Source organism: Centroberyx affinis, unplaced genomic scaffold (assembly GCF_046629955.1).
Source record: "Centroberyx affinis isolate AG114_WGS23_722 - 3 ecotype Tasmania unplaced genomic scaffold, CSIRO-AGI_Caff_v1 ptg000792l_1, whole genome shotgun sequence".
Taxonomy (NCBI): domain Eukaryota; kingdom Metazoa; phylum Chordata; class Actinopteri; order Beryciformes; family Berycidae; genus Centroberyx; species Centroberyx affinis.
In genome coordinates this window covers 417,085-441,398 of record NW_027279398.1, presented here as the reverse complement: position 1 = coordinate 441,398, position 24,314 = coordinate 417,085, and the positions used below count along the sequence as shown (strand labels likewise).

Here is a 24,314-nt window from a genome sequence, read left to right as displayed (position 1 = left end):
GTCTAACTTAGTTTTCTGTGCAACCAGGTTTGGCTGTTTCTGGGTTAATACTTGAAGGGAGCAAACGCTGAATAGTCTTATGTTGAACCAGGTTTGGCTGTTTCTGAGTTAATACTTGAAGGGAGCAAACGCTGAATAGTCCTATGTTTAGCCTAGAGCTGCAACAATTAATCGATTAGTTGTCAACTATTAAATTAATCGCCAACTTACTTGATAATCGATTAATCGGTTTGAGTAATTTTTTAAGAAAAATAAGTCAAAATTCTCTGATTCCAGCTTCTTAAATGTGAATATTAACTGGTTTCTTTACTCCTCTATGACAGTAAACTGAATATCTTTGGGTTGTGGACAAAACAAGACATTTGAGGACATCATCTTGGGCTTTGGGAAACACTGATTGACATTTTCTGACATTTTATTGACCAAACAACTAATCGATTAATTGAGAAAATAATCGACAGATTAATCGACAATGAAAATAATCGTTAGTTGCAGCCCTGCTTATGTTGAACCAGGTTTGGCTGTTTCTGAGTTAATACTTGAAGGGAGCAAATGTTGAGTAATCCCTCACAAAGATAATAGCCAAACAATACTCCAAAGCTGCTGGGCCAATATTAAACATAGGACATGAACTGCCCCACCATAAACATAGCTTATTGATCTGCCTCCTGATGGGAGCAATATTTCACAACAAACCATGTGTCATATGATATCTCATATTCCCAGAACCAGTCGGGCAGACGGTACCAAAGAACGGACAGAAATAGCCTCAGCCTCACAATCATTTATTTGAGTGGGAGGGTTTAACAAGTTATATTTCAAGGGCCATTTTAGGATGCGATAGTGAGATGTAGGCTAGTCTTTTGAATGCAAAGTTTCTCCTCTCTTCAACCCCCAGGTAGCTTCTCCCAGACATAGATCTGTCTTGCTCTGAAAGTTCAACTTTTGCAAAGATGAGCCTGATTATGCAAATGCAAGCCTTGTGAAGTCTGCTGAAGGGAGGAGGCATACTGAAGAAAGAGTGACACCGGACAGTGGGAGAGGTGCAGACGAGGAAGTGGTGAGGCACATAAGCTAGCCACAGAAACGGGATGACAAAGCAACGTAGACAACACCTATACAGACTGGACAACTGATGAGGGATCGCGTGAAGGGAGATTTGAGAAGGCTTGTGAAATTATCTGATGGCCCTCTCCCAGCTTCCTGCTGCATAATTTTTGACTGCGGAGGAACACCCATAATATTGTGTACTGTGTAATGCGGTTACACCACTTTTGAGAAATTCAACTTGCCTCATGTGAAGACATTTCCTTGAGTTGCCTAAAGTCACTGGAAATATGGGAAATACTAAACTGTCTTTGTTCATGGTTTGTTAAAAAGGCCACAACTGATTTGCCCGGAAGTAGAAGTTGGATGTGTTTTCCCTCAAAGTTCTTACAATAACTTAAGCATAAGCATGACTGGAACATCCCGGTCAGTCATTATCAGCCTCGCCTTTCAGGATGCAACAAGCCCTCGTCGGGGCCCTTGAATTGACTCACACAGAAAATTAGCCAAGGTAAGTTCTGAGGATGACTATGTCCTCTCCAGCGGGACCAGGAGGTAGCATTCTGGCTCAGCCCATCCCCATCCCCACGCTGACTATCCTGCCACCGTCCTCAGACACGGAGTCCTGGTCTCGCTCCCCTAGCCCCAGACCGTCCCGATGCAGCCGCCTCAATCGTCCCTACCGCAGCAGGACCCGAGCCAAGAAAAGGAACGAAGAAGAACTAGGCAGCTCTCCCAAACGGCAATGGGACGAAACGCCGCAGATTGTGATACAGGAGGCTGGGGAGAGGAGGAGCGTTCAGCAGCGGAGCCCGTCTCCTTCCCCCTCTCTGGCCACTCAGACGGAGGGGGAAGAGCCGGGCCGGGACAGCCCTTGCCAGGACCTCCTTCTGCCGCCGTCTCGCTCCTGGTCGCGTAGCTCGTCCCCCAGCCGGCGCTCCCGCTGGTCCCTCAGGAGCCTGCTCAGCAGAGACTCCGACTGGGACAGCTGCAGGTTAGTGCTCTGGCTTTGTCCCAAATGGCTTATTATGTACGAGGATGCCTGACCATATTTCATAGTATGCCAGTGATAGAGGAATATAGGGCTAGCTTAGCGGTTGTTTTCTCTGTCATGGGGCGGCCCAGACTGAAGAGTGATTTTTAGTCATGCAGTTACTGTTGAAGGTCCTCCCCTCGGGGTTGGGCTCACTTATCTTATAGCAACAGCAGCACTAAAGGATCAGTGGCTTGGAACTGGGTGTTCACACCATCAGCAGCGCTTTGGACTCTCACATGGGCAGTGCAGGCTTATAGCTTTGTAAAACCACAGCCAATTTGCATTCAGGCCTACTGAGACCAGATTTGCCTGTAATGAGAGACTGGAGTGAGTGGCCTGTCATTTGTGCATGCTGGTGGGAAAAAAAAGACCTAACATCTGATGGAGATTTACACACGAGTTTTCTCAAATGCCACACCAGGCCGACTATTTTGGAACATGGTGGAGTTAATTAGCTAATGGCTAAAACCAGAGAGGACAGATTATGCTGTTAAAATCCTGATTAAGTCGAGTTGATTCATGCTATGGTATGACGTCAGACAAAAAGCAGGCCAACACTCAGAATTTCAGAGAACAAGCAAGTGCCATGCTAATCTATATTATGACAGTTAACACTACTACTTAGCTGTGAGGATATGACACATTTAATATGCTCAGATACTGAATATTTTAAAAGATTAGAAGAATAGATTTTTAGAATAAATTACCTATTTAAATATGCAAAACAGCATGGTTATGTAAACTGTAAACAAAGAAAGTGAGACTGCTGTTGTAGCAGAGAGAAAAACAGAGCTGGGTCAGTCACAAGGAGCTAGAGGCGGGGTTTATGCGCCACTCATCCTTCTTCTGAAGCATGACATCACCTTCAACCAATGGGAGCAGGCTCTTTGTCTGATGATGTCATGTGAGTCCAATCAGAGGCGGTCCCCGGTGGTGCTGCAGTGTACTCTGTGGGCCTGTCAGTCGGCTACCAGGGCAAGCAGAGGGTGTTTCTCTCCTTTGCTCCATATGAACAGCTGTGCCCTTGTCCTCTTCATTTACCCACCAGTTTATTGACCCAGTTATATTGTTTTGCTTAATGAAACTTATTGTCTAGACCTTGGTTAGGGTTTCATTATTCACCCCATGATGGTTCTTTGACCTTGTCCTTTTTTATAATGTGATTCTGGGTTATATTAATGTTTAGAGAGCTGAAAAAACAGTTAAAGATTTAGGTTCGAAAGAAATTGGGTTCAACCTTACCAACGTGCTCCTTTTCTCAGATTTATGTTCAGACCAATTAATGTCTAAGTGTACCTAACCCACAATCATAATCAAGCATCAGTGGGTTACGGCCAAGCGGCCAAAACTGCGGGTGAATTTTGAAGCCAATATGGAAGTGGCTGAAAGCTGCAGTTCCTCTAACGTTCGCTAGGGTCGGCTCCAAAAAGACTCTAAATCCCGCCCAACTCCATTCATGTCTATGGGACCACAGCTCAACTTCTCACTCAAAATATAAAGTCAATAATTTTTATGGTCTTAGTAGCTAATTTCACATCTTCTTATATGTGTCTGTATGGCGATTTTCAAAATAATTGCGTCATTAACGGGATATAACGGTTATAAAATGGGGTAGTTTTCAGAGTGATTGACAGGTCGCCTGTCCAGTGATCGCGCAGGTTACCGATCACGGACCAATAGCAAGGGGAGCTGCGCCGCTGTGGGAAACCCCCGGCTTCGCTCTGGCTGCTCCGGCTCCAAAAAGTGTCAACATGGCGGCGATCGTGAACCCCAACTTTTGGCTTCAAAACGGCCCTTCAGAAACCTATGGGTGACGTCACACTCACTACGTCCATCTTTTTTTACAGTCTATGGTTACGGCCCTATGTGCTGCAGCTCGTCTTTCTTATTCCTGATAGCTAGGTCTGCTAAGAGGGATCCTTCAGGCAGAGTGTCCCTCAGAGTATGTGTGTCTTGGAGTATTTGGGTTTTGCTCAGCATCAAGCGGAACTGACTCAAAACAAGGGAAACTATACCAGTGATGGTATTCAGAGTGAAAGCCAAAAGATCTTAGTTCTCATGTTGCTGTAGCTCCTGAACAAATGTGATGTGGTGTTAGATTGCAAGTTGGCTAACATTTTTCTTTTTTAGTTGTTTTGTATGTTTTTAGGTATGTTGGAACTGTTTAATTGCCACCTTGTGCAGGATTATAAGAGATTACCATGATACAGCAACTTCATTAGCTTGTTTCTGTGTCCTGGACCTAGCCTATTGCTTCAGTTGAAAACTGACACTACAACTGGAGGAAAGGATAATGAACTGTAACATCAGTGTGGAGCTAAAGCTGTTGTTGCAATTGAATGCACAATAATTTGCCTTGCTGTAGGACTGTGTTTTAGGCAGCAAAATCTTGGTAAATTGGCCATTGTTTCCTGCATGCAACAGATCTTCCACAGAAGAGGTGAGAATAATTGACCACTTGACACCCTGATGGGATTTAACCATGAAGAGCCATAAAGAGGTTAATGACCATCACAGCTGTGGAAATCTCCGCTGAGGTTCATTTACACTTTCCTTTGGATGCAAATGAACACAGTAGTTGCCATCCCAGCAGCATGTTGTGTGGCACACTGAAATTAAACAATAGGAATCGACAAACACCAATTTATGATGATGGTGATGCGCCATGACAGAGCATTCTGGGACATGTTGAAAGGCATGTTCCTACTGTACAAGATGATGTGCTTCTTTTTGTTGATGCTAGACATTGAGAGATCTACTGAATTTCAAAACCGTTTTCTATCTGCAGCCTCGGCCAATACAGACGTAACGTTTCCACCGGATCCTTCACAGATCCTCGGTGCTCCTTTTGCTGACTGCACTGGTTGCTCCTTGCCTTTGTATGTTGGGGTTGCGGGAGTTGTGTTTGTCTATTGGAGACAAATTTGTACTCTTTATTGACTTAAGAAGCTCTCTATCGGTGCTTTTCTGCTGACCTCAGATGCCTTTCACTTGCTTTGCAAAACACAGCACAAATGCATTTTTTACACTACTGCTGTAAGGCTAATCCCCTTTACATAGAGACCTTGTCCTACTTATTTTGATGTAAACATGTTGTTAAATTGCTATAATAAACATGTATCACATGTTTGGTTTCACAATTGCTGTTAGATAGCAGAGGAGGATGATGTACACAGCAGGATACAATATTAAGAAAACGGAACAGTAAACATGTCGTACCCAACGAATGATGCAGTCCCCCTTTGGGCCAATCAGTAACAAGTAAACAAATGTAGCGAAATCCCATCAGCTGTGACTGAGATATTGTGTGTGACGTACAGACAATTACGCAAACATTGTATTGCCCGCCTTTAGGTCAGTAAGTGTAATTTTGAAAATGTCGGAACGGAGCAACGACACGTATCATTCTTTGAAGTTTCGTCAAAATCCGATCAGTCGGCTTCCGTCTGAGATGATTTGCGTGACAGATGGACAGACAGACCGGGGCCGATCCCGTCGTCCCTCCCCTGATTTCATTGCGGGAGACGGACAACTATGTAGGAAATGTGTAACGAGAACAGCCATTTTCCATCACGTTTGTTTGGTTTGAAATAGTTTGAGCTAGACCGTGGCTTGTTACCAGAGCTGAAATGCATTACATTCTATGACGCGTTCTGAGTAAGCCATCGTCTCATTTGAAAAGTCAGTACAGCACTGTAACTAGTCAACTGTCAGGTACTACAAAGCAATTGTTTTTTCACCTTTAACTCCATGTATGCAAATACTCAACACCACTGTGCATACATGGTTATGCATATGTGGATATTGTAAAAAAAAAATCATAGTTTGGTGCTTCCGTTGTTTACCTCTAGTTTACAAAATTTTATTAAGTTCTTTTCCTTATTGTTTTTTTTTTACTTCTTATTGGTTTTTTGCTGTTTTCTGGTCTTATTTTTAGCCATTTTACTCTTGTGAAGCATTTGTGACATTTGCTTTGTGACTTTGCTCTGTGAAAGATGCTATATAAACTTTACTTACTTTTATGAGAGACTTTTACACCATTTCAGCTCTATTGGATAGTGCAGAGTGGTGAATTACAAAAAGACGGGGAAGGGTATTGACATGACTAACAGTGTGAGCCATCTTCAAACCAAAGATGTTATGTGACTTAGTTAGCTCCCCCTGCGAATCAATTTTGATGGAATTCTTTACTTTGTCTCCTATCACTGTACCAACCGTCAAACATAATTGCAAAGGGGGTGGAGCACAGCCAAATCTGAACAGCACAGTGACTCTTGGACATCAGGTGAGAGGAAAGCTACTGACTGATAGTGATTGATGATGATTGTGACCTCTTATTCTCTGTCTGCCACACCATATCAGTTTAACCTTGTGATCCTTTTTCCTGACTCGCATAGTCCGCGTTCACAGACATACTTCTGATGTTGTTCTTCTGTCTGTGCTGATAATTTGTACGCTGCCACACACAAAATGTTACTAATCAGTTGTCTGCAGGCCAGCAACATTGTATCTGTTGGGAACCTATTTTCAGCAGTCACCCTTGTTTGTCATATTCAAACGTTAGTCTTGCATTGTAAATTTTAACACAGTTCTCTCAAGCAGAAAGCTGGCATCCAAGACACTTTGGATTGCGGGCGTGCCTGAAAATGTGCTGAGTATATGCCTAAAGCAACATTCTCCTAATTAGGCCAAAGACATTGATCTGCTGTCACAGACTTTGACTTGCCTCACTGCCCTCTTTTTTTTTTTTTTGCTTACTCTCTGCTGAAATAAGTGATTTTTCTCTAGGGGAAGCATGTAAATATCATCCTACACATTTTTGGTCATTCTTTAGCCTGCACTCTCTCTTCTTTGCCTCCCTTCACCGTGCCCACTTCATGCCCACTTGGCCCATGAAACTCTGAGATTACGACGGGCCATTGGTGAACCTCAGAAAAGCAGATTACAGAGAGGGAGGGACAGCATGGTGGAGATGCGGGCCTGGCCGAGCCCATAGCGTGGATTATGATGTGGTCTCTAATCCAGAGGGATGGTCGGAGTGATTGAGGGTTAAGGGATTGGGTGGGCTCTGGGCTGTGGCCAGGTGGATCCACTACAGGCAGCCATGGCCTCCTTCTTTGCAATGCTATCAAAGCTATGATCTATCCTGTTTTTTCAGTAGCAGATGATAGAACATATGGATTGGACAGGGGTTCATAGAAGTAACTATTGAGTGGGCTGTTTGACCCAACGTCTAAAACAAACAACCTTTCTAGCTCCCAACCTCTAAAAATGAAGCAACGCCTTCTCACAACCCCCTGTTGGAAACACCAACCTGCAGGATGGTGAACTTTAACACCAATAAGTGTTTTTTTTTTTTTTTTTTTTTTGGTCTTGTTATTGAGGATATTTTATTTGACCAACTATTAGAAGTAGAGCCTCCTAAATGGTCATTATTTCACACAGTAAAGACATTCATCCCCAACAAAGATAACCAACAAGCTATTAACTTTGTATATTAGAAGTATCCTGTTTTTCCAGTATTAGATGATAGAACATATGGATTGAATTATTAGGGCTGTGCAAAAAAAAAATCAATACAGCTGAGTATTGCAATATTTTTTTCCATGATACTGTATCGATTTTCCAGCCCCTCGTATCGATACATTAAAAAAAAAAAATCATGTTTTAAACAGATTTAAAATGTCCTTAAATTTCCCTCAAATCCCTTTGAATTAAATAGTTTTGGCTCAATTTGTCCGCTGAGTTATCAATATAATGTGATGTACATATTAGACTACCCAGGTGGTACACAGCAAGTTGTATTTTCAGCTCTATTTTAAAATTTTACAAGTAAATTATGTAGAGTATTGCAATGTATCACAATATGTATCGTATCCCAGTGTATGTGACCCATGTATTGTGATACTTATCGTATGGTGAGGTCCTTGCCAGTACCCAGCCTTATGAACTATAGGGTTAGACATTGAGTAGGCTGTTTTGACCCCCTCTTTTGTCTTGCTGCTTAATTTTTTGGCTCACCACCCCTCAAAACTTTTTTTTTTTTTTTTTTTTTTTTTTTTTAGGATTTTTTAGGGTTATTTCAAACGGTTAAGGCATTCATCACAAAGATAACCAACAAGCTAATAACTTTGTATATTAGAAGTATGATTTCAGGACAGGACAGGACCCCCTCTTAAATTACCGTATGGCCCCCCTACTGTACCCCTTGACTATATTCTGATAAAAACTCCTCAGCCCATCAGCCTATAGCTTGCCTCGGCTCTTCCTTATCATCCTTATCGGTGTCCCCCAGTTCAGCACTAAGGCCTCTCTCTCTCTCCCTCTCTCACACACACATGGAGCCGCCTCCTTCCTCCTCCTCCTCCTCCCTCCTCCTCCTCCTCCTCCTCTCCCTCTGTTCAGTTCAACTGGGATTACCGATGGACGCAGCGACGGCAGCTCGTTACCGGGTCCTGGAAACGGAATAGGAGCAGCGGTCCGGTACATGGCTGCACGGCTGCGAGGTGGCGGGCGTCGGCTGTGATGGGGAATTAAAAACAAACAAAACATGGATGATGGGCTTATTTCTACCCGGGAGCTGTGCGTGTTGGTAGCGGGGGGAACGAGGCAGAAGAGCGGACATACCCTGTAGCGTCTCGCCTGCTCTCGCTGCACATAATAAGACCGGTGCCATATTGATACAGTAGTAAGCAAACGTGTGTGTGTGTGGACATCACTCTCAATCGCCGACACCTCATGACATGTTCGAGTAAGTGATATATATGTGTGTAATTAAGAGTTGCTGGTTGTATGGTGATCTCTGAGGCGAGGAAATCCGTTGTGTCTTTGTTTTTACTGTTTATACCTCGTTCATGGGCGCAGTTCGTGTGGTCAGAGGAGTCGCAGCTTGCATATATCCCACTGGGAATATGGGTGGGACAGGCATAGTATTTTCTATTGTATGGGACCAATGTGCAGCACACGGTCGGGTATTATAAACTGATGGCAGCCGTATGTTCATCCTCATTCTGTCGCGCTATCTCTGTCTGACCGGAGACGTACCCCTATGTGTCCCCCCCCCTCCTCCCTCCTCCTATTCCGTTTCACTGACCATTGATTTGGAGTCTCCATCCTTGCACAATATAATGCTTCTTCAGCTGAAACGAGTTGGTCCATTCCTCTCCGCATATGTCACGGTTGACTCCGCTCCTTCAGTGTTTTTATCCGGTTAACGTAAGCTAGCTGTTTGAACGAGTTCACCGGACAGCGAGATGCCACTTTTGGGTATATAGCGGTGTGTTTTCTTTCGCCGTTCAGTCAGCCGCACTGCTCTGATTGTCTGTAACTGAATCTCTATGAATGTACATAGAGGGAACAGTTTGTCAGGATTATTGCTAACGTTAACTAGATCAGGCAAACAGAAACGCATGGAAGATTCTGGCAATGCTGCCTTCACTTTAGCCTCTCCATTGCGGCTGCTGAAGGATTTAGCCTCGGTTTGTAAACACACGCTGACACAGATTCGCACTGCCCCGGTAGGACTCGGTCACACCGACCGACCAACCGCACAACAAGCTTATTAACGGTGTCCGCTGCCCTTGTTGCCGTACGTTTGCCTTAAGATAGCTTAATACTACTTGTCATAATGCCTCTCGAAATAGCATAGCTGGACTAGATGGGATAATATACTTGAGGGGTTTTATCCGAAACCACAAATCTGGCAAGAGTAACGGATCCCCGCGTGGCGTCGCTTTCCACATTGAGATTGATTGACAGCTCAGACTGGCGAGCTATTCCAACCGGCAGTGGCGTTACCTTGGAGATGCTGATATTTACTCGCGGTACACCCCCCTCCCCCTCCTCCTCCTCCTCCTCCTCCTCTCCAGCTCCGGTCACTAAGACAACGGCAGCCCGGTTGGCAGGGTGGGAGCTGTACTCTGGCAGCTTTGAGTTGCATTGGAGAGAGAAAGTGGGAGCAGGAGGGAAGATGATACAAAAGAGCAGGTCGGGGAGTAAAAAAAGATGGCAACAAAGTGTGCAAGGAGGGAGAAAATGAGTCGCGAGCAGGGGGAAGGGGAGGTTTGGAGTGTAAAAAAGCATTTGGGCTGCTGCAGAGTGATTAGTCAGCTAACCCAGAGTGATTAGTCCTTCTGAGTTGTTGGTTTAGCGTGAGATTAATTAACAAAATTATCAAATGTGTTCACATCAAGAAGGCGCTAATGCAACATTGCACTGGCTGTACTCATGGGAGAGCATACATCAAGCTGGAGGCCGTCCTAAGCCTGGGCTTTGTTATTGCATACTTACTGATTTAGCTCCTGGACAGTGACACCTGATTCATGATGTCAGCTTAGGCAAATTGAATTGACCATGATAAATAGATAATATGTGTGTGTGTGTGTGTGTGTGTGTGTGTGTGTGTGTGTGCGTGTGTGCGTGAGTGAGTGAGAGAGAGATTGGCAAGTTGACTGATTGACTGAAAACAGAGGTTGTTTTTTCCTTTTTTAAAGGAATCAAGTGCAGCCATGGCAACTGTGTTGTGGCATAAATACAGCCATTTTCACAGGCCCATGACCTGAAAAGTGAGATGCACATATTTTGGCAGCAATAGAACCCTGATGAAGACCATTACAGATGAAACACATTGGAAACAAAGTGATAAGGGGAAATTTTTATTCTGTTAAATCCAGGCATGGCTGAATTTCTTTTTATAGCAGTAAGATTGTACAATTCGGACATTGTGTCCTCTGTTTGTGCTTACTTCAAGGTTAAGACAACAGCGTAACTCTGTCTATGCCTGCATACAGTACATGGCTACTGGCTAGATAGAGCAAGAAGAGCTGGATGAACACACTCATTGATTTGACAGTTTGTGTTCAGCTTGTTGCCTTCCCATTTTCACTTAAGCGCACCAGAAGAAAATCCTGTTGGAAAGTTGCATTTGCATCACAAAATCTCTCTTGAAACCCTAACTTGGCAGTGTTTTATTGTAAAGGAACTGCTGGTCCTGTGTTATGTAGGTTACGCTTCTGAATTAGACAGTCTTAAGACCCATTACTGAATGGCTTTAAATACTCTAGCTGTATCTGTCTGGTTGCTGTGCTAGTCAAAATGAGCTCAATTGTTAATAGTGGCTATACAGTTGAGTAACACGACTATGTGTTGGTCTTCAGTAGGGAGTTTGAGATGGTATCTTAGTGTCAAATAGAAAACACCTGCAGCCTTTTTGCATAGCCAGGCATCAAAGGCACTACAAAGCAAAATTCAGCAATGAAATATGAAAGAGTTTCCACTCTCCTTCCCCCGGCTAACCTCCCTCTCTCCGTCTCCTGTCTGTCTCCAGTACGGCCAGTAACTCTCCGCGCAGCACCCCCGGCAGCTCTCCCTCCCTGCGGCGCAGGGTCCTGGGGGGAGGCAGGGCCAGCGAGGGTGAGGGAGGGGGGGAGAAAAGCAGTGGAGGAGGAGGGGGGAGTGGAGGAGGAGGGGGTTCAGATAGCCCCCTGCCCTCCATACCCTCCGCCTCCTCCCTCACCTCCGCCTACCCCATTGCTTCTCGCCACTTCAGCCGCAATGCCAAGGTAATGGGGAACACCCATAGATAGATGTGGTATGGTATGTGGGTAGTGCTGAGCGTAAATCCTAAAACTACTACTAGTAAACCTAAAAATAAAGCTACTGTTGTCAAGGGGTCTGTATGCACACAGAGAGACACGGTTAAGAGGGGAAAAGTAGGGAAAAAACACACCAACAGGACACACACTCCTTCCACACTAGTATATTCTCATCCAAACCAGGTATTTTGAACCCAATCTAAAAGTCTGTTTTGCATTTTTGTTAACCAGTTATTTTAGCCATATCAGCTGTTACACATTTGTAAATTGTAAACTGTAAATGTACCTATTTCTTTAATAACTTGTAATGTTAACAGGCAGTAAGAAGGACTAGCAGCATTGTTAACATGTTAGCTCTCCCTGTAAGTGCCCGGATAGCCTGTGTGTTTCAATGGGGTGACAGTTTCTCGTCACAGTGCCTGTGCAGTGTGTTTTAGCTTTCAGAGCCCTTTATTTTAGGCTCGTTGCTCTCAATGGAACAACTGATTACATAGGGCTGGGCGATATGGTTGAAATCAATATTATGATAATCATAAGGATTTTTCTCTATCAATATATATCAGGATATGGTTCATGTATGCACAATCACGTTAAATAATCAAATGAATGTTCATCTCTTTGAACCGAATGGTGATGTTAGGTGTGGTGTCAAACAAAACTGAAATTTTCAAATAATATTCCTAACATACCTCATTTTATCAGAGTTTTTAAGTAAAATTTGCTTATCGTCAATTTAGACAGCAGAAATGTGTGTCACGATATCAAAATATCTTCATATCATCACGATATGATTCCACTGAAAGACGATAAACGATAATATTGAATTATCGCCCAGCCCTATGATTATATCAATGACTGTTCATTATACCTGGTCAGCGACACATGCACAACCACCTTGTAAAATGGAGAAGTGCTGACAGTTTTTATAGCATGTGAAAACTGTATGAAGCCTCAAGGCTAAACGAAAGAGGCCTAGCCTAGGGGCTGGACTGACAGAATCACATGGATGCAGATCTTCAACTGGCTTACTCTACCAGAAGCCTGTATGCTGACAGATCTTCTATACCTGTAGAAAGTGTGTTTGATGGTCTCTATTGTAGCCATCAGCTGTGAACGATCCTGCTCTGTTAGATGCTGCTTTTTATGCTACAGAGGGCATCGGGTACTGTTCATCACTGAATATGCTGTTCTTTTCCTTGCAGAAAATGCAGAGCTGGTACAATGTAAGTATACATTAACAGCCCCTCATTAGGCGTTTCCACTCCAGGGCTCTTGATTTTGCTGATGGTAGTCTGTTCTCAGATGAGAGCGGGTGAAACTACTTGACATAGTGAAATGGGAACAATTGGTGCTGAAAACACAGCTTTTGTCTCCCACCCTTCGCTCTCCTTTTTTATTCCAATACTTAATTACAGGCTTTGTGTAGGATCTGATTTTTAGAGATAAACTTAGGCCTATTACATCCTCTCCCTTCTTGACACATGCTTTGTTCATTTAGCTTAAACAAATTTCACAAGCTAGCCCAAGGCTATCGGCTGTAACCCGGGCTAGTTGTGAGTAACAAGTTCTCCTTTCCCTTCCTGTCCTCTTTCTCAGGTTCTTAGTCCCACATACAAGCAGCGGAACGAGGATTTCCGTAAACTCTTCAAGAAACTGCCCGATACAGAGCGACTCATAGTGGGTGAGTGACACACACACACACACACAGACAGACATCAAGGACATGTTGACATATGATAAACCCTGTGTGTGCTGTGTTCATAGGGGGGTGGGCTGCTCGTGTGTCACTGCACACACAAGCTCTAGAAGATTGAGTGTTTGACTCCTGACTCTTTGTCATCTATCACTGTGTCCACAATACCTGTCAATGTGAATAAATCTGCATACCAGTCAGAGCTGGGATCAGTTCAATTTAAGTCCAATGAAAACATGAAAGCTCCTATTCAGTGGTTAATGATAGAGCCAGTCATTCTCGGCTATTTTACTCAAAAGAGGTTTGGGCTTTCAAGAAAATGGGGTAGTGGTAGCATAAAGGTAAGGGAAGCGGGCTTGTGACTTGAACGCTTCTGGTTTCTGACTTTGAGGATCTGGGTAGGGGAAAGTGAATGAGTAACACTCACTGCTCACACACTGCCCTTCAGCCAAGACACTTGACTCGCTGTTTCTCCAGTGAAGCCTCTCTGTGGCCAACAGCAGAGGACTGTGGTTTTACTGGGCAGTCCCCAGGTGTGAAGGTGTTTGTGTGTTTTCGCTTCATGTAGTTACGCTCGACGACAGAGGGGGCGCATGAAGATTAAAGCGGTAGCCTAACCATAACCTCGCAAAGCCGGAAATAATGCTGACAGAAACTAAGAGAACAATGGCTGCGGTGAAAGAGCCACAATGGCTGCTGTGGGAATATGAAGACTAAGAGTCAGTTTGTTCGGTCATAAATGTGCTGATATCCTCCAACAAAGTCTTTCCTCGAAACGATTCATTTTGAAAGCGCTGACTACGAGACGATAGCGGAGATGTAAACAAAGGCAGCGAACCAGAAAACAAAATGGAGACGCTTTTCCACAAGGCAATACAACCGATCGTGTGATATTTAGACAAATTGCAGATGGTCGCACAGTGGGGTGTTGGTGTGTGAAGAATTCAACTACTTTGGCCAGCAAGCCTGTGCACACTGTGGAGTCCAAAGCCAATGTGGGGCTTTGTTTTTTTCCCACAAAAGTGTCTGTTTTTTTGTTTGTACAAACCTGTTGAAATTTAACTGTAGGAGTATGAAGCAGGCCAGTGTTGAAAGAGTACATATAATCAGCAAAACCCCTCGCGGAAAAATCCACTTGTTTGGATTGATCCCTGATAGAAGTCAAGCTGCTGTGTGTGTGTGTGTGTGTGTGTGTGTGTGTATCAGCTGACCTCATTTTCCCTTTTCTGCTCCTGTCCCCAGACTACTCCTGTGCTCTGCAGAAGGACATCCTGCTTCAGGGCCGCCTCTATCTGTCAGAGAACTGGCTCTGCTTCTACAGCAACATCTTCCGCTGGGAGACCACTGTAGGTCACACACTGGCGCTGTGTACACACTGGCACGCGCACAATCGAACGCATGCCCTATTCAACCCGGTTGATATCACACCTCCAATCAGATAAGGATTCGTTTTAGTGCACTCATTTGCAGAGCAATGTAGATATGCCCAGGCTCTTGGTGAGATAAGAATAACACACAGACACACACTCATATACACACACACACACAGAGTAAATCTCTTTCCTTCGCTGTTCCAGATCACTATCCTGCTGAAAGACGTGACCACTCTGACCAAGGAGAAGACCGCCAAGCTCATCCCTAACGCCATCCAGATCAGCACTGACCATGACAAGGTCAGACACTGGCAATACTCTGAACAATGTCACAGCATATAATTTTCAGATCAGAAGTTTTTTAAAGATCAGTTAAGAGGGATGATGTAATGGAAAATAATATAATACCCTAGTTCAGATATTTTCAAGGCAGATAAAGGCTCATTTCTTTTGGGAGTCTGCTGTGAAAAGCGTATCTATCCTTTACAGTCAAAGTTAACTGTTAACTATTAGTTGTTCGAAGCATAAAACTAGCAGTTAACTGTTGACGCTGTTTGGTCCTCCTTTTTTGCCAGTGAAGCACTATGAAATGAGCTGATTCAACTTCCATGTCTACTGACCGTGACAAAGCAAACATCCCCAGAGTGGGAAACCGTCCGTCAAATCCACTGTCACATTTCTCTTTTTTTCTTTCTGTCTCCCTTATTCCTTCCTCCACTCCTTCCTGTCCTGCTGGTATTCGCCATCTCAGCACTTCTTCACATCTTTTGGAGCGAGGGATCGCAGCTACATGATGATTTTCCGTCTGTGGCAGAACGCGCTGATGGACAAGGTACCACCTCCTCTCCCTCCCCCCTGGCATGTAATCGCCCTGCCTTGTGTGACAGGGCCAGTAGTTAACGTCTCAGAATAGAACAGGGTGTCGAGAAGCAGGAGATGGCCACAAACAAAGGCTTTGCAGAAAAATAGAAATAGTTATTTGTCAAGTACAATAAATGCACAGAGATTTCTCTGGGTAGCACTGGTGCAGAGACATTTCAACTGCTTAGAGTATCACAGTACATGCCGATACACACAGCATGAAGGAAGGTAGGTAGATACTTTATTAATCCCCATGGGGAAGTTAGGTTATCTCACAGCAACACACAGTAGACATGAAGGACAGACTTGAATATATAAATAGCAGCAACATCACACAACAATCAGTCAGTGAAACACCCTACAGGCTTTGCCTTCAAGCATTTAAAGGTATAAAAGAGCTTCGAAGGTGCTCAAGTGGAACCCTTGGGTGCAGTCAAAAGACCATTAAAAGAGGATGTGGCTCATCAGGACAGGGTGGAGAGGGTGCGTACAATTTTGCATGATGTCTTATTTTCCGCTGTGCTCTGAATTACAGCATCAAGGGGCTCAAGAGCCACACCAATAGTGGAACTAGGCTTCTTCTACAATCTTGTTTAGCTTCTTCAGGTCACCTGTCTGTACAACTTTTTGGCTTTCCTGCCATGGGTAGTAAACAAAGAACAAATACCTGCCAATAATAGTTTTTCCAGGCCAAAATAATTAATTTTATTTCAATTCATTGAAAGCAGTCACCCTGCCTATCTTTTATTTCAGTTTTGTGTATAAAATCAGGTGCTATGTTAATTTAAAACTTGCTCAGTTATACAGTGGATCAAGTTTGCAATTCATCATTAAGTGCAACAGAAGTCAAATTACAAGAGAGCGTTTTGAAGCGTAGTTTGGAAGTTTGAGAACAGACAAAGATCAAAAACAGTATAACTGTGGCACTCAAATATTATCGTTTCAAAAAGTGACCCTTACTGATTTATCTGCCAAGACAAATTTTACCAACATTTTGCACGTATATGCATAGATACTTGGAATCATGGCTGAGTGGTATTGTATAATAAATTATAGCAGCACATAAATCCAGAAAGCAGCACATCAATAGTTGTAATTTGATCTAAATTTAGTATTGAATAGATGTTTTGTGTTTGTCCTCCAGCCCCTGTCCCCCAAGGAACTGTGGCATATTGTACACCAGTGTTACGGCACTGAACTGGGCCTCACTAGTGAAGACGACGACTACGTCTCCCCCACTGCCGAACACATGAACGGCCTACTGTGAGTGGTTGTGTGTAAAAAAAACAAAAAAAAAAACAACACACTAATATATGGTGAAGTGCATGTAATTTGAGTTTATTTTAATGAAGTGTCTGTGAATGCGTGTAAACACACTAATATTTTAAAGGTGCACGTAATGTGTGAATCTTGGTGTGTTAGTAAGACACATCAAGTAGTCCATTAAATTACAGCTGTTGCCTATTTGGAAGGAGTGTGTGGTTGTGTAAATACACTATTATAGGTTAAAGTGTGTGTATTTTAGTCTGTGTGTAAGAGAAGCATGCTAAATGGCCATCTCCCTCAATTGGGATAGAGTATGCCTCTTTGATTTTTGTTTGTCCACTAAGTACTATTGATTATTCAATTAAAGTCACTACTCTGAACAATTAATCATGCTGTTTACTCTGTCTGACTGTTTAGTTTTCTATCCTATTTCCCCTCTCTCTTTTTCTTTGCTTTTTCATCTATCCATACTTTCTCTTCCATATCCATGTTCCTTTCTCTTCTTCTCTCCCATGTTTCTGTCTCTTTTTCTCACAATGTCACTTCCTCTGTCACTCATTTCCCCTCTCCCTCTCCCTCCTCCAGGCCAGGAGACGAGTCGGGGTCAGTCACAGATCTGTTGGACCTGAGCTCGGTGTCGGTCCCCTCCGCCGGCAGCTCCCCTCCGGCCCTGGTGCCCTGCGGTCCGGTCAGCTCTCCCTCAGCCACCAGCCTCGGGGGCTGCTCTCCCCCGTCTTCCGCCTCCTGTCTGCCCATGGAGGTGCCCTCCTCGTCCGGCCGCCGGCTCAGCTCCGACCCCCTGGAGCCCAGTCCGCCCAGCTCCCACAGCTCGCTGCCGTCCACCACCCACACCAACGCCTCTGCCTCTGCCTCTGCCCCGGCCTCCACTGCTGCCTCCTTTGTGAGTCTTCTGCTTGACATCCACATTTACGAACACATGCAAAATTGCAATAGATGGCTTTCAGGTGACATTATGCACACTCTGGCGGCCACACTGGAGGTCTAAACAGCTGTGAACAGTTGGTTGTGTTTCTAAACCTACGGCCAGCCCTCTCATCAGAATTCAGTAGACAATTTATTTTTGTGCTCTTTTGATCATTTTGCTGCTGATACATCTGGTCGATTTTGTGTTTACATAATGTCAGTTTGTTGGTTAGTAAATCATGTTGTCTGGTCAGCTAGTCATCACTCTCTTGTTACAAGCAAATCTGATTTGCACACTGGCTAACGTATCTAGTAGAAGCTAGCATTTATAGTGGTTAGTAGTTGCATGATAATACCAACAATGGTTGCTATGCTAAATTCATCAGCTGGAAACAATCTACTTTGTCAGATTATTCACTTTTGCTTATGAGATTACTGAGCTGATCTACACCCACATCACAACATTGTTTTTTTTCTCAGATATCTCTCTCCTTCTAGCCTGCTTGTTATATATTTAGTCATCATTTGTACACAGCCAATTCTCCAAAGGTCCTCCATGATGGTACCGGTCGTGGTTGCTAGGAGATTTGTGACACATCTGCAAAGCCTCTATACAAAGGAAAATGTACCTGTGATAGTTGTGTTTGTGAACGGCACACATCAACAAATTCAAGTAGCTACATAAAACACACACGAAGACACACACAAATGCTACATATATCACGCCTGAGGGTGTGATATATGTAGCCATTCTAGCTGGCTCTGTGTCGAACCAATTCTGCGCAAAAACAGCTGCTATGTTTGTTGCCAAGCAGTCTTGATCTGGACATGGGTAAATCAAGCCCAAGCCATACCAAAGTGGATAAATGGAGTGCTCTGTTGACTGTATATTGGCTTCAGATTAATTGCATATCTACAGTGGTATGTCTGCCTAGGCGGTGTCAACAGGCAGTCAGGCCAGTTCAGGCCTCCTCTCTCTAAGTCATATGACGATGGGGTGATTTCCTTAGCAGTCTCTGGTAACTGTCCTCTGGCATACCTTTTCCCCTCACCGCCTTAGAATCTGGAAGAGGGCGGGGACAGCCTGTCGGAGTCAGCCAATCACATGCTGCCCCCTCCGACCACCAGCCTGGGAAACCTCTCCTCATTGGACATCACCAACGATGAGGAACTGCCCACAGACCCAAGCAATTCCTCAGACACGCAGGAAGAGAGTGAGTGTTGTTTGGATGTCTGGTCTCACCACCACAGGAACTCAGTTTAATTAATGCAAATGTAACCTCTTTTTGAGAGTTAGTTCAATTTAGGTTAAGTTTGATTTAAATGCTTTCTGTAAAATGAGTATGTAAAATATGTTTGGGATCCATTCCTTTTTTAATTCATTATATTTGGCTTATAAAGTGAAACTGCTAGAGCTTATGTAAGCCTTAATATATACATATAAAAAAGATAGAATTGAGGTATTGTTAGATAGATAGATAGATAGGATAAGATACATTTTTGATATTAACTTTTTCTAACCATTTTTTGAAGATCTACTTCATGCACTGAGTGAACTGAAAGTGAATTGACCACCAAAAGCTGATGTGAAAACACAGGGTTTAGGGTCTAGTCACATTTAGGCTTTAGGGTTTAGGGTCTAGTCACATTTTTGCCAAAGTACTATCAGGGCTGCCTTACATAACTTATTAAAACTTATTTTTATAGAGTTACTTTTATGTGATTTTTTTTTTTTATTCTGTTGTTTTATACTCCTGTTTTTAAGCTCTATTCCTTTTTATTTTGTGGTGCCTTTTTGATTTACTTGTTCTAATTTGAGCTTTTATTTGATTGTTGAAGCTCTTTCTAAACTCCATTTTAAGAACGTGCTATACAAATAAAGTTTATTATTTTCCCTTCCCCCGCCTGATCTGACAAAGCACAACAACTGTAAAAGATAGGTTTCTGCTCCATTGCCTCCACCTCTCCTGCCTTCCACATCAGCGATAATTGCAGGGGAGGTTTTTTTTTTTTCAAGCGGTGCCGCGGAGTGATTTGCTGCCGTGTGGGTGAATTTCTCATGGACTAAATCTCAAGAATTCCCTCGGGAGCTTTGTGTCCTACCAGTGCTAAAAAGAATGCGTGTGTTATTAAGCCTCCATTTTATGTGTTGTTTTGGCACAATCAGTTAAATCATTAACCTGGAATTACCACCCAGTTGACGGCACAAGACGAGGACATGACTGCCTGGAGGTTTAATATTAAGCTCAGAGAAGATAGGCTATTTCAGGAAACCTGAATGTGCAAACCAGAGCCTGTTTAGCAGGCCGTCACTGATTAGGGAATCAGCCCAAACATTGCTATCTGTGTTTCCCATGAATTCATTCAGCACCACGGCAAGAAAATTCCTACTGCCGCTAGAGAAAATGTGATCTTAAAATATCAGATTTCCCTCTGAAACCGCACAGATGTGTTCTAATGTGTGGAATTGTCTTTGCTTTGACAAAGTATGCAAAGTATGCGTTTTTAACACTGTAACCTGCACAGGAACCGCAATTCGGGACCAAAACGGTGATTGATGTAGAACCACAACTAAAATCACCCTCAAGCACCAATCTATTTCAGTTGATGATTTTTTATTTTTCCTCCGTTCTCTCCTGCCCTTCCAGGCGAAGTGGAGTCGTTCTGCGCTGACCTGAGCGGCCGGCTGCACATCAACACGGCTGTTCGCATGAGCGTGGACAAGCTGCACGACCTGCTGTTCTCCGCTGACACACACTTCATCCAGCACCTCTTCTCCCAGCGACACTTCACTGGTACCTAACACACACACACACACACACACACACACACACACACACACACACACACACACACACACACTCTAGCAAACACTAGGGCTGGCATAATACCACAATTTTACAATAACAATACCATTAATACCATTCCAAACCAAGTACCGCAATAACACACGGGAGAATACGGAGATGTGCTTGTTAACATTGAAAGGTTGGAATAGCCTTAGGTACAGAAGCAAGCAAGTGTGGTATTGAATGATTGTATGCACACACACACACGCACTGACGCACACACACAGTTGCACAACCCTTGTCCTGTACGCATCAGCTGTATTCTTGTTCAAGTTCCCTTTAGCTCTCTTCCCTTACTTTGCTTTTTTTTTTTTTTTTTACCAAAATAAAGAACTTGCATGTCAAATCAGTTGCTAGTTTTGTCAGTGTAACATTCAGGTTTGCAGGACACGACTCCTGTTCATTTCTAATGATGGGAGATTATTTTTGCCGGGTACTTTTTCTGCTTTTTGTGTCACTGATCCCATGTCTGAGGGATCTGGTTTCGTTTTAAAGGAAGATTCCATCCTCATACTCTTTAACTATAATATATCATCAGTCTGTGATGTTCAGTGCCTTACAGGAGTTATTTTATGTTGGACAGTGGTATAATTTACATTCTTGGTGCACCCATTTTCCCTCAACCTGCCTTGTTTACTTCTGCTTCAGTTAGTGATTTCCTACATTTCCCAGAATGACCTTCGACTACCCGTAGAGAACGTGCCTGAACTCGTTGTTTTCAGTAGTGGAGAGAGAGCGATAGTAAGAGCGAGAGAGCGAGTTTTTCTGGTCGAGAAAGAGCGAGAGTCAGACCCCATACTTAACACACAGCATGTCTTGTGGCTGCTTTCAAGCCCTTGCTGTTTGATTCTGAGGAACTGACACCAAAACCTGGCATTTACTGTTGATGCCATAGATAAGTTCATTTTTCTGCTATGAAATGCCATTGTAGCTGCGCTGCAAATACACATGACATGACGTCTAATTTTTGGCCAGTTATCCACGGGAATAAGAAAAATACTTCTCCAAAAAGTTGTTGTCCAGTGGATCAGTGGGTGGTCTAGTTGATAAATGGAGATGTAATGATTATCAATATGTGAGGTGCTTCTTATCCTCCTCTCTCTGCCGCTCCCTCTGGAAACATAGGCTACTGTAGGCCACTGTATTGTGCCCACTAATGAGCATGCTACACTACTTGTTCACGCTGTGTTAACCTCCGTCGTTGCCTCTCTGTTTTTTTCTCTCTCTCCCCTCTGTATTTTCATTCCCTGCCTTCGACACAGCAGCACATTATTGGGTTTTGCTGATTCTAGTCGCACTTGCGTAAATGCACTGGGTATTGTATCCAGAAACATAGCGTCAGTAGCTTGGACATTTTTCTGTAGTTTGATCGCAGCAGAGGTGAAGCCGTGGAGTTGATTTGGTTGGTGGCCGCCCCAGTCGGAGCCCCTGCCAGCTTGGGGGCATTGTGTCGCTCTAATTGGGACATTTCTTTCTTTCCTTTTTTTTTATGAAGGAGTATGGATTGACCCCCTTCTTTTTCTCTCTCCCTTCACCACTTTTGCACTCTTTCCTACTCATGGTCTCTCTCCTTTTCTTTCATAAATTCTCAACCTTTCTTATCTTTTCTCTTGGACTTTGTGTCTCTTCGCCTTTCTCTGACGCACTCTCTCTATTCTCTCTCCTGCTCTTTCTCTCTCTGTCTGTCTGTCTCTCTTTCGTCTCTCTCAGACCTGTCGGTGGGCGAGTGGCAGCAGGACAGCAGCAGTGGGAATACCAGCCGTGTGCTGAGCTACACCATCGCCATCAACAACCCCCTCGGCCCCAAGACCGCCCCCGTGGTGGAGACGCAGGTCAGTCCCTGACAAACGCCTCCTTTTTTTTTAGTTTTACAGTTTAGCCCGTTCACGGCACAGGCTTGCAGAGAAGAAGACACTAGAGCTGTGATTCTTCAGCCTGAACTGTAGAGGCATTTTCTCTGTAGTTTTATTTAGCAGCAGTGCTTGGGGGTCTATTTAGTCTTGGCTTGACATTCGTTCCTGTTATGGAGCCAGTTATGGTTTACGTGCAAGTTACAGTGCTAAAAATGATACTGTATCACAATAAAAAATCCTTAATTTTCAGATTATGAACAATTGAAGAGTTTAATTCCGAAATGAGATATTCACCATTTGGAGAAATGTGCCAAATGATTGCTGGCGTGAAATTGAAACTCACTATTGGCTGTTCTTGACATGAGCCCTTAACTATCAAAATAGTAACATTGTAGAGGATGTAATAATTATTTGTCAGTTTTAAATATTTGGCAACCGCAGATAACATTTAACACAAGGGGATACATTGCATTTTGGAATGATGACCTTCATTTCTTTGTTTTCAGAGGGAAATTAGCTAAATTGTTACATAAATTTCACATTCTCTCAGAGCAAAGACTGACTGGAGTGCTGTTCTGGACCGATAATTTACTGATCTTGATGTGTACTGACATTGGTATCTCAGTGGTGTTGGCTTATTGGTAGCTCAAACAATGGTAGGTGGTAATAGTAGTAATATTAACTCCCTTATCACTGAAACGTTACATGATGCAATACACAGAACAAAGCACAATAAGGCACTGCTCACATAGACAGAAGAGAATACTTTAGTAACATACAGAGACATACAGCAGATAATATTCAGTCCTGGGAAGCCAGAATAAGAGGATGGGCACTTGATAGTTTTGAAATGTGTTGGGAAAATCAGTTTGGATGCGAGTATCTTCAGAGTTGCATATTGTGTTTTTCCATTCGGGGATTCTCACCTCCACCTTGCTCCCTGCTTCCAGACGTTGTATAAGAGCAGCGCGCGAGGCGAGTGCTACGTGGTCGACTCCGAGGTCATCACCTCAGGCATCCCCTACCAGGACTACTTCTACACCGTCCACAGATACTGCCTCACCTCCATCAACAAGCATAAGAGCCGGCTCAGGTGGGTTTGTTTTGTCTCATGGTGTGACCCAAGTGGGTGGGACTTTCCCTTATTTTGAGCTAACCCATTGGCTGCGAAACCCACACTCAAGCAGGCGAGCCAGGAGTGGAAAACTGACAGACTGGGATCACACCTCTCAACTCTTTAGTCTTTGATGAGAGTTCAGTGATTTCGTATGAGCGTATCTGTTACCGCTGCATCATGATTTTGTGATGCGGGTGTTGCAAATATTGGCTTTATTCTGCTTATGCACTGATTATGCATGCGGAAACTAAAACCTTTTTTTCACAAATTGTTACTTTCTTTGTAATTTCTGACTCAAAGTTGTGACTCAAAGTTGCAATCAAAATTTATGTTGTAATACGGCACCATGTGCTCAGCTCATCACATTTGTTCCATTTTATTTTTTAGAACTCTGCATATAATTTGCTGCAATATAAATGATGCAAACTATAGTTGAAGGGTTAAGTCCCCTGTGTCTGGGACCACAAACCCCCACTGATGAAGGAACTAATCCCACCAGAGCTTTCTCTCCTGTTGCTTTCCCACTGTTTAAAGGCAAAATACACCGTAAAACACTTGAACACTGTTTGAATTAATGAAATGAAAAATGCTACTGGCAATGTACTTTGAATTTCTGGTTGTTCTTGTTTGGTGGTGTATTACTGTTTTTCCTGCGGATAACTGGCCAATCATAGACAACGTGATGTGATATTGGAGTTTGTT

At 43.5% G+C, this 24,314-nt stretch overlaps 1 protein-coding gene across 1 annotated transcript in view; it reads left to right on the top strand.

The window, feature by feature from the left end:
- gramd1a (GRAM domain containing 1A) overlaps window positions 1-24,314 on the top strand; it is a 32,088-nt gene that overhangs the window by 1,321 nt on the left and 6,453 nt on the right. Inside the window, exons 2-13 of the mRNA XM_071520313.1 lie at window positions 11,409-11,643; window positions 12,879-12,899; window positions 13,273-13,357; window positions 14,612-14,715; window positions 14,947-15,042; window positions 15,494-15,574; window positions 16,748-16,866; window positions 17,455-17,770; window positions 18,854-19,007; window positions 20,442-20,588; window positions 22,353-22,474; window positions 23,446-23,588. Of these exons, the coding sequence (XP_071376414.1) occupies window positions 11,409-11,643; window positions 12,879-12,899; window positions 13,273-13,357; window positions 14,612-14,715; window positions 14,947-15,042; window positions 15,494-15,574; window positions 16,748-16,866; window positions 17,455-17,770; window positions 18,854-19,007; window positions 20,442-20,588; window positions 22,353-22,474; window positions 23,446-23,588 (1,623 nt within the window). The remainder of the gene's footprint in view (window positions 1-11,408; window positions 11,644-12,878; window positions 12,900-13,272; window positions 13,358-14,611; window positions 14,716-14,946; window positions 15,043-15,493; window positions 15,575-16,747; window positions 16,867-17,454; window positions 17,771-18,853; window positions 19,008-20,441; window positions 20,589-22,352; window positions 22,475-23,445; window positions 23,589-24,314) is intronic.